This window comes from Mercenaria mercenaria, chromosome 8 (genome assembly GCF_021730395.1).
Source record: "Mercenaria mercenaria strain notata chromosome 8, MADL_Memer_1, whole genome shotgun sequence".
Taxonomy (NCBI): Eukaryota; Metazoa; Mollusca; class Bivalvia; order Venerida; family Veneridae; genus Mercenaria; species Mercenaria mercenaria.
This window is the reverse complement of record NC_069368.1, coordinates 43,152,899-43,179,452: the sequence shown is the minus strand read 5'-3', so window position 1 is coordinate 43,179,452 and position 26,554 is coordinate 43,152,899. Positions and strand designations below refer to the sequence as shown.

Here is a 26,554-nt window from a genome sequence, read left to right as displayed (position 1 = left end):
CACAGATGTTCCACATCACGAGACGGAGCGTCATGCACAATAACCAGGTCTCTAGGTTAAAGGTCAAGGTCACGCTTCAGAAATCTAAGGTCAAATTCAAGAATGACTTTGTCCAAAGCATATCTTCTTCATGCCTGGAGGGATTTTGGTGAAACTTGGCACAATTGTTCACCATCATAAGACTGAGTGTCATGCACAAGAACCAGGTCCCTAGGTCTAAGGTCAAGGTCACACTTAGAGGTCAAATGTCAAATTCAAGAATGACTATCTGGAGCATATCTAATTCATGCATGGAGGGATTTTGATGAAACTTGGCACAATTGTTCACCATCATGAGACGGAGTGTCTTGTGCAAGCACCTGGTCCCTAGGTCCAAGGTCAAGGTCACACTTAGAGGTCAAGGGATACAAGCATGAAAACTTTGTCCGGAGCATTTCTTCTTCATGCATGGAGGGATTGCGATATAACTTGGCACAATTGTTCACCACCAGGAGACAGAGTGTCGTGTGCAAGAACCAGGTCGCTAGGTCCAAGATCAAGGTCACACTTAGAGGCCAAAGGTCAGATACAAGAATGACTTTGTCTGTAACATTTCTTCTTCATGCATGGAGGCATTTTGATGTAACTTGGCACAATTGTACACCATCATGAGACAGAGTGTCATGTGCAGGTCTCTTCTTTGGAATTACTTCCCTTAGTTTTACTATAAATAGCTTATATTGCAACTTTTTCATTACTAGTCGTAGGGAAAAATCGAGACCACTTTTCTTAGTACAACATGCATGTTACATCTAATTTTGAGGTGTATTTTAACTTATCTCTACCTGGTAAGGATTTTTGTGTGGACTTTCATTTTTTAGCTCGACTATTCATAGAATAGTAGAGCTATTGGACTCGCCCATGCGTCGGCGTCCGCGTCGGCGTCCGCGTCCCGATTTTGGTTAAGGTTTTGTATGTAAGCTGGTATCTCAGTAACCACTTGTGGGAATGGATTGAAACTTCACACACTTATTCACTGTGACAAACTGACTTACATTGCACAGGTTCCATAACTCTATTTTGCTTTTTTACAAAATTATGCCCCTTTTTCGACTTAGAAATTTTTGGTTAAGGTTTTGTATGTAAGCTGGTAACTCAGTAACCACTTGTGGGAATGGATTGAAACTTCACACACTTATTCACTGTGATGAACTGACCTACATTGCACAGGTTCCATAACTCTATTTTGCTTTTTTACAAAATTATGCCCCTTTTTCGACTTAGAAATTTTTGGTTAAGGTTTTGTATGTAAGCTGGTATCTCAGTACTTACTAATGGTAATGGATTGAAACTTCACATACTTGTTCACTGTCATGATCTGACATGCACTAAGCAAGTCCCATAACTCTACTCTTTTTTTTTCAAAATTATGCCCCTTTTTCGACTTAGCAGTTTTTGGTTAAATTTTTGTATGTAATCTGATATCTCAGTATCCACTAATTGGAATGGATTGAAACTTCACACACTTGTCACTGACAAGGCTGTTGAATAGTCGAGCGTTGCTGTCCTCCGACAGCTCTTGTTTTTTTAAAGATTAACTCTCCTTAGTTGTTACTATAAATAACTTATATTGTAACTTTTTTTATAATTGACCGTAGGGAAAAACCAACACCACATCCTTGACTTTTGGATAAAATGGCCAAAACGAATGTAAGTATTGGCTTTATAGATAATGTAATATTGGCTCAGTACAAGAACAAGTATAGTCTTTATAGGCAATATAAATAACAACTATTATTACCATTGTGCAAAACAAAATAAGTCAGAGATGCTAATCTGTTTAAGTTCATGAATCTTTATAAATGTGTGTTAGCCAAACACCTGCATATATGAATTTTCGCTGCATTATTTGTTTCCCTTACATGTAGGGATAACATGTAACACTGTAGAGCATCATCTAGTCTGTTCTCCTGTTCCATGCACTGTCCAAGTAGATTCAGTGCGGTTTCTCTGTGTCCAAGATTGTTCTCTGTTTTAGTCGCCCAAATCAGTTTGGTCAGTGCTTGTTGCTGTTCCTCAGGCCTGTTTAGGTTGCCTAATGTCTTGTATTGTAGAAAATAAAGGTATGGAAGTGAGTCTACCACAGCACAGTCCATCCACCCATCATCAAGTATATCTCTGTGTTGAATGTCCTCTTGTGTTGATCTGAACATCTCATACTGAAGTTCATGTGGTACACAGTTTATTTCTTCTCTACAAAATGTTACACAATATGCAGCAATGTACTTAACTGCTTCTTCATCATATTGACTAGAAATTTGACCAAATCTTATTTTGTTGCTTGTTGCAGGGAAAAGGTAACAGCCACATTGAGGCTCAGTAACTTCTGTATTGTATCGTTGATATACATCATTAAGAATAAATGCTGCACTTTTCATTTGTCCTGTACAATACAATATAGAAGCAAGTTTAAGTCTGCTTGAAGCAACATCCGAGTCCAGTCCTGTTTCAAGCCAGACTAGTGCTTGAGGAGAAACTGTGTTGTTTATTTGAATGTTATGAGAGGCTATCAGGGACCCTATAGAGCTGCAATATATAGGTGCTAGAAGTCTGCTTGATACCTTTACTAATATATCACCGTCCCTGTAGTATCTTGTTAAATGTTGCACTATCTGTAACAGAATTCTAAGTTTCTTAACTAAACTTTTGTCTTTTATCTCCTGAATAACTCCATTATGGATGTCTAAAATACTTCCAGTTGTATTTCCTAATAAAGTAGCTGAAGTAAACCTAGTGTATTCATCTGGGCTTGGAATGTTATGATGTACTCCATTCATTATGTTAAGCTTGATCTGAAGTCTTTCACCAACATTATCAAACTGAATTCCAAAAAGTGACATTCCATCACATGGTATCAGCTTTGCTGTTGTTTGAAGTAACACTTGTTTTACTGTATTTGAAAACTTTCCTGCCATCAAGTTGTTTTCACAATCAAAGAAATGTGGACAGTTTCTACATGATATACATCTGTTCAGTGTAAGTATGCAGTATGTTAAACAGTTTAAGATATTACATTCCTTCCATATATATGAAGGTTTACTTGCTATACAATGAAACAAAACAGTTTTACACATGAAACTGGAAATGTAACTTTCATTGTCAGGATTAATGTAGGTTTTTATAATCATTTTCATTAAAATATAACATCTTATTTGAGTAATGTTCAGATTGAACATCAAGCTACGTTCAGCTAATGAGGTAGAAAGTCTCCATTCAAAATCTGCATTTTCACTGACTTTGTTGCCAACACCAACAACAAAACACTTTGTAGTTTTTATATATCTGTACATATTAGCTGTCGGCCAATTGTTGACATCTAAATGAGATAGGCAGGCTTTAGCAGATTGTGGCCATGATGTACAAGGAAGTGCTGAGACTAGGTCTTCATCTAACACACCAGGCTGTTGTGTTAGTGCTATTGATGGTCCTTGTCTCTGATGTCTTCCTGTCGCAACTTGAAGGAATTTATCAACTATTGTATTCTTGAACAATATCCGTCCACTAGTGTCCTTGGCAAAGTGATTATCATATTCATGTGTATCAGGAAGTGGAACATCATTTCTAAGCTTCTGTAGAAGACTATATCCAGGAGGTATTGTTTCATTTTGGATCATCAGGTAGTTACGCTTACCTAGAGTCCATTCTGACCAGTCCTGTATCACATTGATATCATCTTTTGTGAAAAGATGGTCAGTGTCTGATCTAAGTCCTAGTGTTGTAGTACCTTCCGACCAACTGCCAAAATTATACGAAGTCATTTGATGTTTTCTTCCTCTGAATATGATTGTTCTATTGGTTTCGTCCAGTACAGCTGTCCTTCTCATCTTCAGCAGCATCTTTTCATTAACTCCAATATCACCTAAGACGTCAGAAAGTCTCATGGATATATTGTGGTAGTGATCCGGTGTATGAAACATCCTGAAACAGGATTTCAAATATAACTTTGTTTTGACGAAATATGTTTCATGCTAACTGTTGTTTATTTACGTGTTGATATCCAATTTAAAGTTGTAAAATTTATAATACATTATATGGAAGTATAAGGAAGTTGTTTTACATGTATAAGAAAATAGCTGAAAATAAGAATGTCATGTTTATAGTAAAGTATAATGATATAGAAACTCTATGTAAAACAGAGACTTTGATATGTAAGCAAAAAATTAATGTAGTAAATAAAACAAGGCAAACAAATTAATTCCTTTTATTTAGTTAATGTATTTAGTATAGTAGTTAAGGTGTAAATTAAAATAAAGTATGTTTGCCCTTTACCTACTGACCCAAAATTTTAGCAGCAACTCGAAATGTTTATATTAGGTTGTCAGGAAAAGAAACATTTTAAATGGCTTGATGCACATCTTACTGCACATAGTGTACACGTGCTTCTGGTGAATGTTTTATAAAAGCTGTGCATTTAAATGTTTTATTTTAACAGTAATGCCATATAAGTATTTGAAGTTGATGCTTTAGAAGTATTAAAAGGAATCAGACTAATAAAATAACAGCTCTTTTATTCAATATTCATGCATATGAATAAACACAAATTATTTAATTTAGAACTATAATCTTTGGTTTGTTAATTCATGGATATGATAAAAAGAAAATATATTATATCATCATTGACATTTACCAAATACTAAACAATAGTAGACTTATATTTACTCAAGATTTTGTTCGAGAGCTATTGTCCGTAAGTTTTGACCTGGCACTCATGAATATTCCGTTTATTTCCGTAAATTAATTCTCGGTGTACGAACATGAATAGCGATATAACTATAAGATATATAAAATTCCTTGATATCGTAATGTCACATGTGCTAGTAGCTGTGCGGACAAAGCGTTTAGCTGCCAATCTCGGGGTTGTGTGTTCGAGTCCTATGTCTGATCGGATTTTATTATATGTTTTATGCAAACTAACCACTTATCATATCAAACGTGTCGTGATTTTTATGGTCCATTCACTGAATGTTATCATATTTTACCGTTGTAGAAAAAGTGGAAATAACAAGAGTTGTCAGTTGACAGCGCGCTCGACTATGCTCAGTGCTTGATAGTATAATATAAGCTATGAGTAAAACTTTAACATTACAATAAGCATATTCTAAGTTGAAAAGGGGCCATAATTCAGTCAAATGCTTGATATAGTTGCCTCCTCCTTTTTACAGACTGGGGTCATGATGGTAAACAAGTATGCAAAATATGAAAGCAATATCTCAATGGACTTTGAAAATATTTGGGGTGGTACGCAAACTTTAACATTTGCGTCAGTCTAAGAATGTTACTGAATTTTCGACTGCATTGTCTCGTTTTCGTTTCAAGCACGCAAAAATATGACCGCATGTTGATTAGGCTATTTATAGAAAATCGATAATCAGCAGTGATATGGATTTCCTCAGGCATTGATACTGCCAATTAACACTAATTAGCGCAAATTTAGTGAGACGATTTATGAACAGAACAGTACTTTATTGATATAATTTGAACATGTACAGTTCATCGTTATATCAAGAACAAAATATACTAAAACATGCTTACAATACGAGAGTGAACAAAAATGAAAGAACATTCAGTTAAAATTCATTCAATATGGTTTGCAATGTGACCTGCCGTGAGAATCAAAGACATGTATGTTTTCTAAATAATATTCCCTCACGGATAATCTTCCTTTAGCATATGTACAATATAAGATACTATATGTATGCATAGATACACATGTATTCGGTATAATTTCGTCTGACAAAACACGAATTATCAACGTGGAAACCCACAGGTCGCCCAAGCTGAGAAGTGTTTCAAGCTCGCTTTGACTAAGTGGTGCTACTGTATCACGGTTTCATCAACTTGTAAGCCCATGAAAGTGGGCGCAGCGATGATACTAATACTCGCCTTTTTGAAAAGGCAATGTGTCAGACTGTAGCAAGTCGTCGGATAACAGATTTGACCAATTTAAAAATTGAATTGTTTCAAGACAGATTCTGCTCACTTCAGCTAAATTCATTCGAGTCGCACCATAGTGCATTTGTGACCAGCATGGGCCCAAATCAAACTGCCGATCCATACACCACTCTGGTCAGAATCCTTGCTGTTCGCTAACGCACTATGCTGGTTTTCTCATGGTGCGTCTCAGTATATCTGGATACAAATATATGTATAAAAAGTAAAACGGTTTCGTTTCGCCAGTTACATATTTTCGACTTTTTTCTCGGTCTGACTAAAGTTGTAAGTTTGTCTGACTTAATGTCCAGCATTTTTGCCAAGGAGTGATAATTAATGCACCTCTAAAATACACTAGCTGCAGAACTGACATTCTGAGGTGCATCTGTGGTGCATGTTTGTGTTGTTTTCTTTCACAAAAGTCTCATGAAAACCACAGCTATCTGATACGGACTAAATCAGTGTGTATAATAATTCATGACAGACACTGCCCAAAAGCTTTAAAAAGAAATCTTAAAAGCTGAATGATTTGGAGAAAAAGCTTATATTATTTATTCATAGTAAAACATTTTCGATGTAATTTATGTTGTTGTTTTCCTCACAAACAATCAAAACTATTCGTTAAAGACTGAATCAGTGTGTATGTAAACAATGACTGGCAGTGAAAAAGGATTAATTTTGAAACCAAAGCCGAATATTAAAAAAAATGCAAAAAAAAGTTCTTATAGTTTATATTTACAATTCCTCAGTTGTCACTTTCTTTGTAATATTTTAAACATTGATTAGCAGCCACCATCAGCGCTTTGAGTGCTTTGATTTAATATTTTACACTAAAAGGCCTGTATTTCCATAGATTGGAGCCTTTATGAAAGCCTTTATTTCTGTTCAGGCCTGCTAGGAGGCCTGTTTTAGTGTTGTGTTGTGCGTATTAAGCTCCAAAAGTATTTGACCTAGAGTCACCAAAGTTTACAGGAATGTTGGTCAGCATGTACAGTTGTGCACCTGGGGTTGCTCATCCAGATTCATTCAGTATTGTAGGAGTTGTGGCCCCTGACCTGTGAAAAAATTGTCATTTTAATGTCATGTAGTGGGGGCATCTGTGTCCCATGGACACATTTCTAGTTTCAGCATAGATACAATACCGGTTTTTCAACTGGCTTAAATAATAATATGGTAATACAGCATACCGTACACGGGTTCTTTGTGAATGTCCAATTTTTACCGATGGAATGTAAGTACATTACCCCCACATTATACACTAACATACCATTCCATAGCTCGAAATGGCGAACATTGAACAAAGCTTCTGATGAGCGAATTTATTATTCTGAAATTCTGAAACGGACTCAACTGACGATTTTGCAACAGATACAGGGGACGAGCCGCAAATGAAATGAATTTTATTGATTAAAATTTCATAGATATTAAAACAAGTTAAAACAAAATAGAAAAAAAATAGAAAAAAGAAATAAACGTAATAAGATAAAAAGAAAAAAAGAGAAAACCGAGAATCAAACTGAAATAAAACAAACATAAAGCAGGGCTACATAAAACTTTTCCTTAGAAAATAAACCTCTTGCGTGTTTTGAACTCGTGCTATTTTTTGTACTGCATTTGAAAACTGGCAGCTTAGCCACCTGAGTTATTTCGCCAATCAAGTAAATGTTGATTTCTATTTGACAAGTATCATACGAATTCCTGTCTAATTTACCATGACATCAGACCAACCTAAATTATCTGTCTTAGACTCGCCTGACATTTTGGCGCCATTTTTATTATCGTTCGCCGACTACATGTATTAAAAATTTCCTGTGACACAATGGTGAACGAAAATCAGTAACGATCACCAAACCTTGGGATATTGAAATTTGTCATTATTGTCTCATACTATCCTAAATAAATGTGCTAATTATGTGTGATTAAAAATGGTAAACAGTCGAGTGTACCAAAATTTCAATTGTAAACATTATAACAGGTGCTAAAATGGACAAAGGAAAAATATATAGGTATAATTTACACTTTAATCCGTATATATTGGTCTGATTTTGCTATAATTATTAATGATGGTTTCTCCTTATGTAGATTTGAGTCCCTTGTACATGTACATGACAATACATGCGCAAAATAAATTTTTTTTTATTAGTATTGACTCCTATTCTCAAGCAAGGTAAGGGGAGAAACTGCAATATATCTTATAGTTATAACGTAGCGCTCTCTAAAAAGAAGATAAAAATAACCGACAAAAAATAAACACAATTAATTACGGCCATTTTTACCGACATACATTTCCGGCTTAGTTTAGGTTTTACTCCGTGTTTCAACAATATTTCAGTCATATACATGCAGGCAGTTTACCTAAACATCTCTCCAGGAAAGGACCGGTACTTTTACTAGACTCGCAACTTTTACAAAGATTTTTGGTCGGCCCGGAGTGTGAACACATAGCCCTTTTCAAACGTCAGTCAAATAGTGTTCACTATACAAATTTTATTCGTTATACAAACCTCGGTTACAAGGAACTAGTTCGTTATATGGATATAAGGAACCTCGGTTATAAGGAACAATTTTTAGAGGTCCCAAGCTGTTCCTTATAAGCGAGGTTTACTGTACTTGGTATTGTTTAAATGCAGATGATTAGCACAGAGATAATGTACTTGAATCACATCATAAATTTGTATACCAAAACTAAAAAGAAAAGACAATTAAAAAACTTGCAGGTAAACTTTTAATAATCACTGTCCCCACTCTCCTCTTTGGGTTCATAACTGGGGGGTTTGTTTTACTTGTGACCTCCCTTTCTTCCCCCTCCCTCCCCCCACCCACCCACACACACACAGTACTCCTACTCCCATGTCCATATTAAACTGTAAAAATATGCTTAGGTGTGTACAGTTGCCTCATTTTATAACAGTTTGTACAAAGAATTAGTTTTAACTTAAAAAACAAAAACAGAATTTGGCAATATTACAATAATGCCAAACAAATGGAAATGAAAAATACATGTAATTAAGAAACAGACATTGGATAAAGTTCTGAAATAAACTCAATTGAACAAGAAATAGTGAATAAAATTAGAAAAAAAATCACAAACTAAAACAAAAAACAGTGAATTGAATAAGATAACTGACCTTATATTCTACAGAAAACTGAAAAAGTTTATTTGTCCAACATAAAATGGTGAAAATGTATTTCCCAATGATTTAACTTCCTCTTTTGGTTTGAAGTTATTAATCAAGGGAAATAAATTTGTAATATCAGTTGTAAAATTGACATTGGCATTCACTCCCATTTTTGTTTTGTTTTATGCATTTAGTCACACATTTCATTAATCTTTATTTAATTTAAAATTGTACTGTAGTTTCTGTATTTTACTGGATTTCAGTAATAACCATGTGTAATGTGTAACTTATAATATAGAGACCGTACCATAGCTCTTCGCATACTTTGATTTTTCAAACTAAAGTGATTTTTACAAGTGCACCGGTTACGATAAAAATGTAAACAACGGACTCTGTCTATGAAACTTTGAAATGAATGAATGACAGTCGATCTCAGTCATAATACTGATTGACAGTGAATGCTAATGACTCCATGTGTTGCAGAAAGGTATTTAGTTTGTAACTGTAATTTCCCATCAATTGAAATCCTCTCAAAACTTGTAAAATAATAAAAAATTATTTTGCCTAAAAATAATTACATTTATTTTTCCCGAAATTAATAGCTATCTCGTTGCTAGGTGTATTAGCTATAAACTATCGTCGTTGTCAAGTAATCCAGTTTTCTAGTTCCTTGTCTAAACATAACAGATGAATGATAAACGCCTATTCGTCAGGGAACCACTCGAGCGTTATATTAAATCGAGAGCACGTGCAATCTTCTCAGTTGAACTAAAGGTGTATTGGCTAGCGCTTCAGATCGATGTTAAATTGAATAGCCATGCCACGTGGTCGATGCAGAGCCCGCCAAAAAGGTAGAGGCGAGCCAGCCTGCCGAGATGATTATGAAGGGAAGGAAATGAAAGGCGAAATAGACGGCGGATTTGCCAGAAATCCCAGGCATCAGACAAAATGCCGGTAGGTTTGTTATTGATTTCGAACAAATTTTGAAGGAGTCGCAATTAATTCTGCAGTTTGGTAATGACAGTACTTACGTCAGTAAATAGTTATACAGAGTTAATGTCTTCCCGTTAACATCTATGCACCGATTATGAATTAATTGTGGATTGTATTAACTGTAAACTTAATACGGGGTGTGGCGACCCTATTTCTCATAATTTTACAGATTCGAACCAAAGCAGTAATGTTGCTAGTTCAGTCAACTGTCGTAATAGTTTCTTGATTCCGACAGGCAGTGGTACTTTCAATACACGAGATTCACATAGTGCATTTCCGTTTTATTACTCGTAAGGTGCTCGCAAAGTATGTAGTAACATCGATGACGTCACATTTCATAAGACAATGACACTGTTGTGCTCATTTACTTCCCACAATTAAAATTGCAAATTTTCGGAGTGTTTTACGTTAATGTCCCCTTTATGGGACCGTCGAATAGTTCAGTATTGCAAGGGTATAGTATACGGATTAAGATCGGATGGGTTATGGAAACCAGAAAGATTGTTAGGAAAAATATTTATACAAGGACGCAACTGTAAGATATTAAAGTATGTTTTCTCAAGCACTATTAATTACGACCCTCACTTTGCGATAAGTTTTACATGACCAGGAGAATCTGTCGGCATGCAAACGCAGGCATCAGCACCTGTTAACGTTGGATCAGGTTAGGTCATTTAACTCTTTCGATATCATAAACAAATTCACTGGTTCAATATTAGACTTAGATGTACTTACATTTCTTCCGACTGGTTTCGGTAATGATCTTCAAATACACTGCACGGGAACACGTGCATCCATAGAATCGAAAATTTAAGATCCACATTATTTAATCCAAAATAAATAAAGATGTTGAACTTGCTAGGTTGTATTTTATACAGGTATAATATGTATGTCAGGTGGATAATTTAGGCCCTTCCTTTGATAAATGTGTTTTCGCAACATTATCTGAAGACTTATTTATTCAATCTCTTTTCAGCATAGTTTGTTACGTATAGAGGAATAATTTTCTTATGCTGGGAAACAAAATATGATTGAAATTTAACTAAACACACCGACGTACATATATATCGCTACATTAATTCATGCAATACACATTGTCTTCGCTTAATATGTCACCGTTAATTTTGAACTAAATTCTTGTGTGCCTCATGTATTTTTCATGCAAATCATGTAGAGTTGACGGATTACAAAGAGTACCGTTACTTTGTAGTGCATCTGTTGAAATAGAGTGAGGCATGTTGTTGATAAATTTTATGTAACTCGTCCACTGTTATTTTAGGCTAAATGCTCGCAAACGTTTTACAAAAAAAAAAAAAAAAAATCGAGTGGTCTATCATGAAAATAAGATTCAAACGTTTTTTAAACAGTATTAGTTGGGCAGTTTGTTCTTTGTTTGGTATTCAGGATTGTTAATTGTTTCACTACTACGTTTGTTAATCTGTTTCGTTGAAGCTCAACTTTCCGTACATTAAATTTGAAACGATTGTTACGTTTCCCGAAACACATTGTTACTTGAATTTTTCGAAGAAACTGGGTCAGAATCGTGTGTTTGTCAATTTAGAGGCCGAAAAACAATAGATATTTTGTTATTTTCCATACAGAACCGGATTCTATTATATTATTATATAGATTAAATCGTTACCAGAGTCAAATAAGATATCACGGAAACTTTGTTAATTCAAGTTGCGGCCTCAAATTTTTTTTTACACCATTCTAAACTTTTAAAACTAAAGAGAAATCAAATTGAATTTATACATGTATATGTGGCTAGCTTTCCTATGATATTTTTATTGGTTGTCATTAATTCTTGATAGTATTTAGTTAAAGCTGTTCGTATTTATTTCTAAAGGCACTGGTGTCAGTTAACATGACATTTTAAAATGGCGTGACATTGCAAATAACAAGAGAGAACTGTTTTGCAGTTGGTTTCCCATTATATAGTGTCACGTTTTTGTTTGGTGTTACAAGCTAACTAATATAAGATTAGGTCATCATAGTTGTAAATATGTAGCGTTAAGATATACTGCCAATATTTAGCCGAATCCAATTTCACAGATCATATTATGGTTCTTAAAATTTTGGAAGTCATCATACTGTATTACAACACTCTTGACTGTTCATAATCGAGGATGATTTTACCATTGGAGTATGTATAGTGAGCAAAAACTTCAGAGCTGGTTATCATGGGATTTGGTTGAAATCTGTAACAAACTACCAGTCGTTTGTTACGTTATGTATGAATAAAATTTTTTTGGTTGTCTTAATTTTTCTCCTGTTCCAGTAAGTGAATTCTCTTCGAATAGCTCATGTAGCACTATATCATGTTAACGAAATTCTGTAGTTTTTTGACCTTAGCCCGGAACCGGGATTTCATAAATCAGTGTTGGTTTGTTATATAAATTATTAAAGTCGGATTTTTAATATCTAAGTAAAAAATTTCTTTGACAAACCAAGCCGAAAATATTTACTGAAGACAGATAATGTTAACGTCATTATGTATTAGATTTAGATCTACAAATAAGGTTGACATTGTGTTTTCGTGTAAGTTGAATATCTTGACATATTTCATGCCGTATAGTGCAATCTATTTATAGAACGATTACGTATTTATAAGTAGAAAGCGATAGCGAAACATTATTGGAAAAGTCGATTATTCAGGGTCTTCATAGTAAAGCATGGTTTTCTTTTAATATACGATTCGACAGAAGTACAACATTGATAAATATATCGACCTAGTTCCGCAGTAGATCTATTCACCTATAAATACATTTATAATTGCACGAGAATTTTTCGGGATGTGTGACCCATCCGCTATCTTCGGTATTTTACCGCAGTATTATTATAAATTAATAGTCCAGACATGCCTTGATGTATAAATCTCACACGGTAACTTAAACGATAAAATGTTTGATAATTATGATTTTCTTCATTAAAACGTTTCAATACAGAAAACATTTTGTACAAAACATTTCAGTATGCACTTTACTTCTTTCATTGACAATCTTCTTGAGTTCAACGATGCATGAGAACCATAACAAGCAAACGATAATACAATGTAGAAACATGCAGTCGTTTTAATTAGTATCAAGTTGATCTATACAATAATACTATGTTTAAATTGGTACCGTAGTGTATTGGATTGTGTTGTCATACCCGACCCGATTGAGGCCTGGTAAACTCATTGAAAAGCTAACCAAAATGCACTAACAACATAATGCTTGCAGATAAAAGGGATAAAGGGATAATGGTCTTTCTAGATATTGATGTATAGCCTTGAAGGAGTACATATCAACATGGTTGGAATTGAATTTTAATTGGATTAGGACATAAATCTTAAGATAAAACGTGTATCCAAACAAATATATTTTAGGTAAGCATTTAAGTTAGCTATTTCTTTCAAAGATAGAACTATAGATTATCATCATGATGATGAACAAATGATCCGAATCACTCAAGACGATCGATCCTCCTGCTCCTTGTTTCATACATTGGCAAAACGTGATCACGTGATGTTGGTGGGATTTGCTCTACTTGTCTTTCAAATAGCCTATCCGATTATGTTATAGTTATATGGATGAACCAGTTTGGTTTTAAAGAACAAATATAATTGTTGTAAAGCTGAGATAGTATGTTTTAGAATTTAAGAAATCGTTGCACAGAATTTTTGGGGGATAAATTTTGGCAAATTTATTGTGGCCTGGAAAAATTCTGTCGACCGTGGGGGCGATCGGGCGTGCTTTGGGACGTTTTGATGGTACGGATGTTACGGTGTATATTAAAGGTATTGCTCTAGTGCCTTGGCAATATCTGACTAGCCTTGCTTAAATGTATCATAGCCTTGCTGATGTCATAGCCTTGCTCATCATATAGTATTTGCCTCGCTTAGAATTACAGTACGTTGCCTTGCTCCATTGGTCCGCTAAATGTTCCTCATTACTTTGCAGGTAACGTCGAGTTATGGGGAATATTTAATTTACTGTGGTGTACTGTAGCCTTGCTCATTATAGTATTTGCCTTGCTTAGAAGTACAGTACGTTGCCTTTCTCCGCTAAATATTGTGGTGTACTGTAGCCTTGCTCGTTGCTTAGAATTACAGTACGTTGCCTTGCTCCGTTGGTCCGCTAAATATTGTTGTGTACTGTAGCCTTGCTCGTTGCTTAGAACCACAGTTTCTTTGCCTTGCTCCGTTGGTCCGCTAAATATTCCGCATTGCTTTGCAGGTAACGTCGAGTTTTGGGGGATGTTTAATTTACTGTGGTGTACTGTGGTATCCCTTGCGTCCGTGTGGCGCTGCTTGTTGCTCTACAGGTAACGTGGAGCAATGACGTGGTGCTTTACGGGTACGTCTGGTTTCCTCCCGGTCGACTGGTTTTTCAAATAGCTTTCATTGGAGTGGCCATACTCTGCCAACATATTGATAATAACTTTTATATTGAAAGGAATATTTCATAGATTAAATTAGCACTGTTTACAGTATCTTACGCGCCGGTAATTGAAATATGTGACTGTATTCATATCTGAAATGTACAAATAAACATGTAAAAATGTGAACGTTACTTGTCTTCTGGTTATGATTTCGGGTAATAAAATAATAAAAAATTATTTTGCCTAAAAATAATTACATTTATTTTTCCCGAAATTAATAGCTATCTCGTTGCTAGGTGTATTAGCTATAAACTATCGTCGTTGTCAAGTAATCCAGTTTTCTAGTTCCTTGTCTAAACATAACAGATGAATGATAAACGCCTATTCGTCAGGGAACCACTCGAGCGTTATATTAAATCGAGAGCACGTGCAATCTTCTCAGTTGAACTAAAGGTGTATTGGCTAGCGCTTCAGATCGATGTTAAATTGCCCACCCGCCACACCCCAATAATAATAATAATAAAAATTGTTGTATACTACAATTCATTATATTTTGTATCTTTAATTCTGTTATGACAATCTGACTGTTTTGTGAAGTACTTATGTTGCAGATAATATGCTGCCATTGGGTGCCAACTCCGGAAGTGATCAGACTCCAGGTACTTTCCACAGACATTAATTGAACGGATTCCTGGGCTACAAACAGTTTGTGAAACAGACAGATCTAAAAGGATATTATCATTCTTCCGGACTGTTGCTTTATGAGAAATCAAAATGACAATTTAGAATTTATACATGTATAATTTTTATTACTAAAATTCCAGTTAATTATTTCCATATTTATATACAATTATTTTTTTATGTCACTCCTAATTTTAAGGGCCTGGAAAAATTCTGTCGACCGTGGGGGCGATCGGGCGTGCTTTGGGACGTTTTGATGGTACGGATGTTACGGTGTATATTAAAGGTATTGCTCTAGTGCCTTGGCAATATCTGACTAGCCTTGCTTAAATGTATCATAGCCTTGCTGATGTCATAGCCTTGCTCATCATATAGTATTTGCCTCGCTTAGAATTACAGTACGTTGCCTTGCTCCATTGGTCCGCTAAATGTTCCTCATTACTTTGCAGGTAACGTCGAGTTATGGGGAATATTTAATTTACTGTGGTGTACTGTAGCCTTGCTCATTATAGTATTTGCCTTGCTTAGAAGTACAGTACGTTGCCTTGCTCCGCTAAATATTGTGGTGTACTGTAGCCTTGCTCGTTGCTTAGAATTACAGTACGTTGCCTTGCTCCGTTGGTCCGCTAAATATTGTTGTGTACTGTAGCCTTGCTCGTTGCTTAGAACCACAGTACTTTGCCTTGCTCCGTTGGTCCGCTAAATATTCCTCATTGCTTTGCAGGTAACGTCGAGTTTTGGGGGATGTTTAATTTACTGTGGTGTACTGTGGTATCCCTTGCGTCCGTGTGGCGCTGCTTGTTGCTCTACAGGTAACGTGGAGCAATGACGTGGTGCTTTACGGGTACGTCTGGTTTCCTCCCGGTCGACTGGTTTTTCAAATAGCTTTCATTGGAGTGGCCATACTCTGCCAACATATTGATAATAACTTTTATATTGAAAGGAATATTTCATAGATTAAATTAGCACTGTTTACAGTATCTTACGCGCCGGTAATTGAAATATGTGACTGTATTCATATCTGAAATGTACAAATAAACATGTAAAAATGTGAACGTTACTTGTCTTCTGGTTATGATTTCGGGTAATAAAATAATTACTTATATTTGGACAAATCTCATCGTCTTTGCCGTTCGGCAGCTGCAAAAAGGGCAAATATAAAAGATTCAGTGTAAGTAATATTTCACTGGTACTGCCAGTTAGTAAGTTCATACTCTGAACAACACGTCAGAGAAATTTGGGCAGATTTGACCAATTATGACGTTGGCAGCATTAGATTATATTTTTTCTTTACACAAAATTTGCCGTTAGGTAACAAAGCGAATACGCCGATAATCCGGAGTTCACCGATTATTGTTCCAGTTCACGCAATGTAATCCAGCAATTAAACTGCATAGCTATTAGCTACTGCTGTTATAGGGAAGTGGTAGAGTGTCTGCCTTAGGGGTGAGAGGTCCTGGGTTCGAGTCCCAGTTAGAGCTTAACTCTATTTAGATTCTGCTAAAGCATAGTTTTGCTGTTAATAGATTGTTCCAGATGTTCTAAATTTTTAGCACACAGTATCATGGATCAGTATTTAGCAATCCAGATCAAAGTTGAATGTTAAATCAAATGCACCCAATTAGAAAATATTGACTATATTATGTCCCTTTGATGTTTATGCTCTCCATGTTCAAGAAGAGTTACATTTCCTTGATCACAAAATTTTCGTTATCATGAAAATATTAAATGCTCATAACTCCGCACTTCTGGTTAAAATATTGTCTATATTTCTGTTTTTGAGAAATATATGGACATTTCTCTTCATTTCAAAGCTTTTTAACTTCAAACCTATGATTTGAAAAACTTAGGTACTATCTCTATATAATAGTGTGCACTCCCAATATGAGCTAGCTTAAAATCTTGGGGAAAAAGGTCTATTTTGGAATGAAATTACAGAAAATAAAATAAAATTTGTAGTTAGCAGAAATGTAAACATCTAGTTAGTGATCAAATTTTAAATTTTCCTTAGACTGGCATCAGTTGTTAAAGTCATTAGATGTAAAGCACCTGGCCATTAAATCAATCCTCTGATACCACTTTCTGATAAAATATATCATGCTAAATGTTGTTTATTTACGTGTTGATATCCAATTTAAAGTTGTAAAATTTATAATATATTAAATAGAAGTACAGTAAACCTCACTTATAAGGAACTCGGATATAAGGAACACTCGGTTATAAGGAACAGTTTTCAATTCCCCGATCTAATTCCTTCTTTATTCAATGTAAAAATCCTCGGTTATAGGGAACTCGGTTATAAGGAAAACTCGGTTATAAGGAACACTTTTTCTAGTCCCAAAGTACGGAATTCAATGGAAAACCCCTTGGTTATAGCGAACAGACATAAAGAATAAAAATTATTGAAAACCAGAAATAAACAGTGAATCGCTGATGACATCAGAGTAACGTTGGCATTTTCACGCGCTTTAATGCATATGAATAAACACATCATATTTCATTTCTATGATATTCACTGATACGATAAAAAAATATATAATATCATTAACATTTACCAAATAAAAGACGATAGTAGACTTATATTTGCTCAAGATTACGTTCGAGAGCTAGATCTAAATGTATTAGGTATTTCATGTTGACAATAGTGAACGAAAATCAGTAACGGTCACGAATAAATGTGCTAATTATGCGTCATTAACAGTGGCAAACAGTCCAGTTTATCAAATTTCCAATTGTAGAAAAATATAGCAGGTGCTAAAATGGACAATTGCAGAACTATAGGTATAATTTACACTTTAATCCGTATGTATGGCGCTGTTGTCTAGTCGTAATGCACTATATGTCATAAACACCCTACTTTTAGATTTTAATGGGTAGTCTAATTAAACATTTTTGTAATTAAAATTTGAACATTTTTTTGTATTAGTATTGATGCCTATTCACATAAAATGCAGTCGAGCAAGGTAAGGGGAGTAACTGCAACATATCTCATAGTCATAATGTAGCGCCCTCTAAAAAAGGAAGATAGAAAAAAAACGACAAAAAATAAACACAAATAACGGTCATTCTTACTGACGTACATTTTGGCTTAGTTTAGGTTTAACGCCGTGTTTCAACACTATTTCAGTCATAAACATGCAGGCAGTTTACCTTATCATCTCTCCAAGAAAGGACCGGTAGATGTATACTAGACTCGCAACATTGATTCATGGTCGGCCCGGAGTGTGAACACATAGCCCTTTTCAAACGTCAGTCAAATAGTGTTCGCTATGCAGATTGTGTTCGTTATACAAACCTCGGTTACAAGTAACTAGTTCACTATACGGATATAAGGTACTTCGGTTATAAGGAACAATTTTTAGAGGTCCCAAGCTGTTCCTTATAAGCGAGGTTTACTGTATAAGGAATTTTTTTTATAAGAAAATAGCCAAAAATAAGAATGTCATGTTTATTGTAAAGTATGATATACAAACTCTATGTAAAACAGAGACTTTGATATGTATGCAAAAATGTAGTAACTAAAACAAGGCAGACAAATTAATTCCTTTTACTTAGTTGATGTATTTAGTGTAGTAGTTTAGACGTGAATTAAAATAAAATGTGTTTGCCCTTTACATACATGTGATAAGTTCAGAATCCCAAAACTGGAGGTTGGCCATTTTTCAGCTGGAGTTGGGGTCTCAAAACTGGAGGTTTTTTATCGACATAAATTAAGCGCGCGGACACATAACTGGAGACAAAATCCAATATTTTTGGCCACACAGTAATGTATACACCAGAAGAAACAATCCTCATAACTCTTGATTTGAATTTTGACAGCGTTATGCCACTTTTTAACTTACATTTTTTGTTAAAGTTTTATATACATGTAATGTTTTTTTGCTGGGGGGGCCCAACCTGGGGTGGGTTCGGGAGGGGTATCCCCTCCCGATTGCGAAATTTTTTTAATATGGCACATGAATAGATGCATTTTCCTGCTACCTGAAACACCTTTAAGGATGCATGAATGTATCATATATTTAAGGAAAAGTCTACTTTTTAATCATTTCATTGAGCCTTTTTCAGTGTATGTATGATTGTACAGTCACAGTGTATGGACTTATTTTCTGTATGAAACCCAGTTGAAAAAAATGTTGAAGTTTTAAGATGATTATTAAGAAGACTAGCTCCTAGACTATGATATTTTTTCCCATTTTTATGATTTCATGTAGTGAACTGAGCCAGTCTATATACTATGTCCAATATTACAATTTTAACATCAGTCCTCTTAGAAAATCTCTAGAATAGACTGGCTTTTGTCTCTTGAACATAAAAAGAAAAAAAAAATCATAGAAATGTCATAATTATCAGTCTAGTGGCTAGTCTATTTTTAAGGGTATCCTATTTGCAAAATGGCCAAATGTTTTTAGATTTCCAACAAAACAAACGAAATATTATGACAATTACTATTTACATCGTAGATTTCAAATGACAATGAACTCTTAACTGTACCAAAGATCTATAAAAATAAATAGACGTGTATTTTATACTTCTTTGACTGTACAAACTATAGCATCACAGCACATATTAAGTGATATTTTTATGTATAAAACCCCTCATAAGTAACGAGTTTTAGATGCGTTTTGTGGGATTTACTGAGAAACTACTTTTAAAACTATGAGAGTTTTTAAGTAAGGTTATTGGACCCAAAAGAGTAAAATTGATACAGTAGTTTCAAATTCATAATTGTTGTAAAATAAAATGATCAATTTAATAAATTTGGGGAATGTGCCTTAATGTAGAAACAAAATACAACCATCATAATGTTTCAATTTTCAGATTCATTTTAAGATTTACTTAACAAAACCAACAATGTTCTGATCATTTTATAACAATTCCAAAGAGTAAAAAAACATAATAGTTTCTCCACTACCCAATCAAGTACCGATCAAGCGATCAATGAAGCATGCACAGATAAACTTTTACCTGTGACATGCCTGGGGCTAATTTCCACTACCGGACACGGTTTTATGGCTCTTTAGCCTGTGTATTGCTGTCAAATCAAGCCAGTTGCGCTGGTGTATAAATTTGTTAATTGAGGGGCCCATAGTAATAAAAATCATAACTAGGCAGCCAGCTGGGGGGGCCCGGGCCCCCTGGCCCCCCACCTGGACACGTGCCTGTGACACTGAGAAAAGTCGAGCATGATGTCTTTCCTTACCCCACCCACTTTCGTATAAAAATACTGACGATTTTGACATGAAAAATAGAGAACAGAAATGCATCAACATGTATTTACCCTTACCAAAATAATGTTGATTGATGTTATCAAATAAATGAGTGTGTATTTTCATCCAATTTTCAAAGAAATAAGTCCGATTTTAGTAAGAAATTAATTTGGTAAACATTGGAAGAAAATGGCGTAACTGCAAAAAGGGAAATAACACCCCTGTTCTAAAAATAGTAGTGGGTTGGTTTTTCTAACAATTATTTATGTGATTTTATTACGGAACAAAACTTTTCTTTGAATAATTAAAATTCATTTCAGTTAGGAATTATTTCTTATGACTGGGAGTTTTTTGCTTCAAACTGGTAAAAACTGGAGCCTAATTGGCATTGAGAATGTGCCGATATTCGGTCCAGTGAGACAGGTGGAAAAGGCCCTGCTTGTCTAATCCCTTATCAACACAAACAATTAATAATTCATCTGTGAAAAACAACTCTTTCCTCCAGCTACATGTATGTCAAATATGTATAATACACAACAGTCGGTGACACTTTGATTTACTGTGTAAACATGTTTGGCACTCCTCGGTAATTATCAATTATAAATAACCCAGTCCTAATACGATTTTTTATTTATTTTTATTTTTTTTTTTTGAAAAGCGGGAGAAATATGGTTTTGGTCGGGAGACGGGAGGCAAGGTGAAAAAATCGGGATTTTGACCCTCCCGCGCGGGAGATCACATGTATGGCCCTTTATCTTCTGACTCATGATTTTAGCAGCAACTCAAAATGTTTATTGATCAGGTCGGCGTGACGTCACATCCGGAGCAATCGATTATGCAAATTACCTTGGAGGTGAAAGCAGGACCTCGCAATTCGTAGCGAATTAACTAGCGGTGTGGGTTGTGATGTTTTAATTCTCAAATAAAACAAATCAAGAGTCATCTTTTTTATCATCTGCAGTCCTTACGCTATGGTACAATCTATATATTTTTCAAAAAAAGTAGGGTTTTCGTGATAATTGATTTTGTGGCATTTTAAAACGGTCTGGAAAAAGTGACAGATTATGTATTGTCTGCTCTTCGGCGCTACGGATCAGATATAATCAAAACAAGTTCCCAAGCTTATTCAATATTTTCTCAGTTTGCTATATATATATTAATCTAAACTAAATATCTGAGAACAAAACATTTTTTTATTCAACTTCTTTGCTTGAAATCGTAGCAGTTGTTTCTTTCATCTCTTTCAAGTGTCTTGAATTTTTTTTTCTTTTTAAGAAAGAACAGATCAAATAAATAGTAAATTAATTTTCTGATATTTTTATGTCTTTTTTAAATAAGCTGATTTTCTAAATGTTTTAATGCTCTGAAATAATTATATTGTTGCCATTTTCTGAAATTTACATGTACTTTGTGCGATATATTTTATTTAGTTAATGTAAAATGCTATAATGTCGAAGTACATTAAGTATGAAAGTCATTTAAATAAAGTTGAAAACTTATACTTTATTCTATATGTAATCTTATTGCAGACATTTTTTTTTTGAAGAAATGTTCTTCCAGCCAAAAAATAGTTTGGTGAATTAATTTTAAAGTTTCAAATGAACTATATGCTCGGGCATGTGTATTGGTTAAAGTTTTTTTATGTAGTAGCTCTATTAATCCCTTTGTCAACTGACACGCAAATAACAATAATGTGCATCTTCCAAATATCATAAGACCCTGAAGGCATACATCAAACGGATAAGACAGGAAATTACCATAAGGCCCCGAAGGGGTACATCAGAGGGATAAAACAAACAGGAAATCAATCTATTAATAAGTGATAGTCATTAGGAACTGGTCAAAACTGATTTTCATCAATATACCACATACTGATTGGTTTCCATAGTGATTTATGACTGTAATGAATGCTTTAATTTTGTGGTATGTGGAAGCAGTCAATTGTGACAGTCTAACAATTAACAAAAAAAAATGGATATTGAAAACTACAAGATATGACTAACATTATTCTAGACAAAGCGTGCAAATTATCGTTCTCAGTTTTAAATAATTGACAAAACAGAGATCAGTATTTTTTTTATTATTTTCATAATTGGAAGTCATCAGTTTATTGATACGTCCTGGCTTTTCGTAAAAAAGAAACTAGCATGCAGTTATTATATATATCATTTTATCTCCGCGTGTAACACAGTAGCTCTAGATGTCATATTACATTTAAAACAATTGTAACATATAAAAAATTGCTTTGTGTTATAAATGCTATTGTGATCCTGATACCCTTCGAGGGAGAAAAAAAACCCTTCTCCAGTATTTACGCATAATGTGCTATTAAGCTTTAAATTATGACACCTCTCATTAAATTTCACACGAATGAGAATTTAGGTAAGAGGTGTTGATTTGATTAAATTTGGAGTGACTGAATCACTTTTGACACCACAGTATAAGCTATCTGGCTTTCAGAACTATTTTAATGGCAGACTACTAAATAGAACGAGAAAAGTGAAACAAATGGAGAAACCTAATTAGATGAAATAGATTTTCTGTTTTATTTACTTTAAAAAGACCTCCGATTTTTTAAATTATAATTTTCATCCAGTCCGTCACAAATATGAGACCTTGCAGCTTACACGGATCAATGATGAATATTACGTCTGAAACCTAAAAAAGAAAGGTTTCTTTCTCGGGAGTGATATCTGGAACATCATGCTACATTATAAATTCACTGACTTACTAATATTGCCCAAAATTTTACTTTAAGCAAAGAAAAACAACCAGCACTAGTGAAACATGAAACGCTTTTCAATTACAATTTAGCGTTTGCTGTCACCTCCGCTTGTTGCTATGCAACGCGATACGCTGAAGTGCCCGGATATCCGACCTGATCAATATTAGCTAGTCTGAGCAAAAGAAACATTTATATTAAAAATGGCATGATGGTCATCTGCACATAGTGTGCTTCTGGTGAACGTTTTATAAAAGCATTTTTCGATTGCTGTGAATTTAAATGTTTAATTAACAATAATGCCATATAAGTATTTGAAGCTGATACCTTAGAAATCTGCAGACTGATAAAATAACAGCTATTTTTTTTTACAATCTTCTACGCATTGATCTCTCTTTCCTATATTTAGATATTTCTGAAGTTGAAGGGAAAGAATGCCAGCATGCAGTTTGACTTTCCTTAAAAAGACTGCCCCACTCAAAATAAGAAAAGTCATATTTGGAAACTTATTATTTCTTACTGGTAACAGGAAAAGTTTGATATATTTTGTTAAAAGCTATAATTTCCACCACTCTTTTAACACATACATATATTTCATCTGGATTTTTTCTTGAAAAATGCATATAATTCCACTTTATGTGAGCATTTCCTATTCAATCAATTCCCAATAAATTACAGTAATTGCTGTGCTAAATTTTAAAACCATGATGACTTAGTGACTTAAAAATGTAACTAACATGGAATAAAATTCTGAGAGAGCACTTCATGTTTACCTGGTATTGCTTTTAATGCAGATGATTAGCACAGAGATAATGTACTTGAATCAAATCATAAATTTGTATACCAAAACTAAGAGAAGACAATTTAAAAAATTGCAGGCAAACTTTTAATTATTAATACTGTCCCCACTCTCCTCTTTGGGTTCATAACTGCTAGTTTGTTTTACCAGTGACTCTTCTTCCCCATCCCCCCCTCCACACACGCACACACGCACACACACACACACACCTACTCCCATGTCCATATTAAACCATAAAAAATAAGCTAGTGTGTACAGTTCGCTTATTTTATAACAGTTTATACAAACAATTTATTTTAACTAAAAAAAACAAAAACAGAATTTGGCAATATTACAATAATGCCAAACAAATGGAAATGAAAAATACATGTGATTAACAATTTAAGTTAGGAAATAAACTCAATTGAATAAGAAAATGTGAATTTGATTAGAAAAAAAAATGAAAAACTAAAACAAGAAACAGTGAATTAAATAAGATAACTGACCTAAATTATTTTACAAGTTTGAAGTCTGAAAAAGTTTAATAGTCCAATGTAAAATGGTGAAAATGTATTTCCCAATAATTTATCTTCCTCATTTGGTTTGATTTTACTTATTAATCAAGGGAAATAAATCTGTAATATCAGTTGTAAAACTGACATTGGCATTCACTCCCTTAGTAGTGCTTAGTTACTTTTTAGCTCGACTATTCGAAGAATAAGTAGAGCTATCCTACTCACCACGGCGTCGGCGTCGGTGTCGGCATCGGCGTCGGCGTCACACTTTGGTTAAGTTTTTCGTACCAGTCCACATTTTGACAAAGTCTTTTGAGATAAAGTTTTGAAACTTTCAACACTTGTTTACCATCATCATGGCAAGTTATAGGCAAGAGCACATAACTCCATCAAGGATTTTGGCTAAATTATGGCCCCTTTTGACTTAGAAATCATGGTTAAGTTTTTCGTACCAGTTCATATTTTGACAAAGTCTTTAAAGATAAAGCTTTGAAACTTTCAACACTTGTTTACCATCACCATGTCCAGTTATAGGCAAGAGCACATAACTCCATCAATGATTTTGGCTGAATTATGGCCCTTTTTGACTTAGAAATCTGGGTTAATATTTCGTACCAGTTCATATTTTGACAAAGTCTTTTGAGATAAAGCTTTGAAACTTTCAACACCTGTTTACCATCACCATGTCCAGTTATAGGCAAGAGTACATAACTCCATCAAGGATTTTGGCTGAATTATGGCCCCTTTTGACTTAGAAATCTTGGTTAAGTTTTTCGTACTAGTTCATATTTTTTGTAAAGTGTTTGACATATGGCTTTGAAACTTTTATCACTTGTTTAGTATAATAGTGTCTATCAGTAGGAAAGAGAACATAACTCTGTCATCTATTTTGGCTGAATTATGGTCCTTTTTGGACTTTGAAATTGGTTCTGTTTTCATACAAGTCCATGTTTTGTCAAAACTATTTGACATATGGCTTTTAAACTTCGAACACTTGTTTATCATTATGATTTCCATCTGTAGGCAAGAGTACATAACTATTTTGACTGAATTATGGCCCTTTTTGGACTTTGAAATTGGCTCATATATTGCGATTTAGTGTAAGACTTATCGAAATCAAAGTAATACAGGAACATTGTTTGTCTAATCTATTTATTTCTTTTGTCTGAATATCCGTGGAAATATTTTGACCCCATTCTTCAATCAATTCTTCGAATAGTCGAGCGCGCTGTCATCAGACAGCTCTTGTTTCCAGTTGGCGCCAAAGCAAGTGCATTTTTAGCTTACCTGAGCATAAAGTGCTCAAGGTGAGCTTTTGTGATTGCCATGTGTCTGTCGTCCATCCGTTGTTAACAGTTTGACTGTTAACATTCTAGAGGTCACAATTTTGGCCTAATCTTAATGAAACTTGGTCAAAATGTTACCCGTAATAAATTCTTGGATGTGATCGATATTGGGTAATCTGGGGTCAAAAACTAGGTCACCAGGTCAAATCAAAGGAAAAGCTTGTTAATTCTCTGAAGGTCACAATTTTGATCCAATCTTTAGTAAACTTGGGTCAGAATATTACTCTCAATAAAATTTTGCATCAGTTTTATATTGGGTCATCTAGGGTAAAAAACTAGGTCATCAGGTCAAAATTAAGGAAAAGCTTGTTAACACTCTAGAGGCCACTAGAGGCCACATTTGTGACTGTATCTTTATGGAATTAGGTGAGAATGTTAATTTTGATGATCTTTAGGTAAAGTTCAGATCTGGGTTATGTGGGATCAAAAACCAGGTCACCAGATCATATCAGAGAAAAAGCTAGTTAACACTTTAGAGGCCACATTTATGACCATATCTTAATGAAACTTGATCAGAATGTTGATTTCGATGATCTTTAGGATAAGTTCAAATTTGGGTCAGGTCGGGTCAAAATCTAGGTCACCAGGTCAAAACAAAGGAAAAGCTAACTCTCTAGAGGCCAAATTTATGACCATATCTTAATGAAACTTGGCAAGAATGTAAATTCTTGAATGATTGGTAGGTCAAGTTCCAATCTGGGTCAAGTGGGGTCAAAAACTATGTCATCGGGTCAAATCAAAGGAAAAGCTAGTTAACACTCAAGAGACCATATTTATGGCCATATCTTAATGAATCTTTGTCAGAATGTTAATCTTGATGATCTTTAGGTCAGTTCAGATCAGGGTCAGGTGGGTTCA

General features: G+C 34.5%; 2 protein-coding genes across 3 annotated transcripts in view; one reads left to right on the top strand and one right to left on the bottom strand.

The window, feature by feature from the left end:
* Positions 1 to 26,554, top strand: part of LOC123566493 (uncharacterized) — a 158,833-nt gene that overhangs the window by 66,735 nt on the left and 65,544 nt on the right. The window lies entirely within an intron of this gene.
* On the bottom strand, positions 1,697 to 24,423 carry LOC123566494 (uncharacterized). Of its 2 annotated transcripts, none has more exons than XM_045360655.2 (2): positions 24,342 to 24,423; positions 1,697 to 3,957 (listed from the first exon to the last, which is right to left on the bottom strand). In XM_045360655.2, exon 2 carries the CDS (start codon positions 3,954 to 3,956, stop codon positions 1,836 to 1,838), a length of 2,121 nt encoding a protein of 706 aa, XP_045216590.2. In that variant the 5' UTR covers position 3,957; positions 24,342 to 24,423; the 3' UTR covers positions 1,697 to 1,835. The 2 variants fall into 2 exon arrangements, with proteins under 2 accessions (XP_045216590.2, XP_045216589.2); XM_045360654.2 differs by lacking the exon at positions 24,342 to 24,423 and adding an exon at positions 9,099 to 9,185.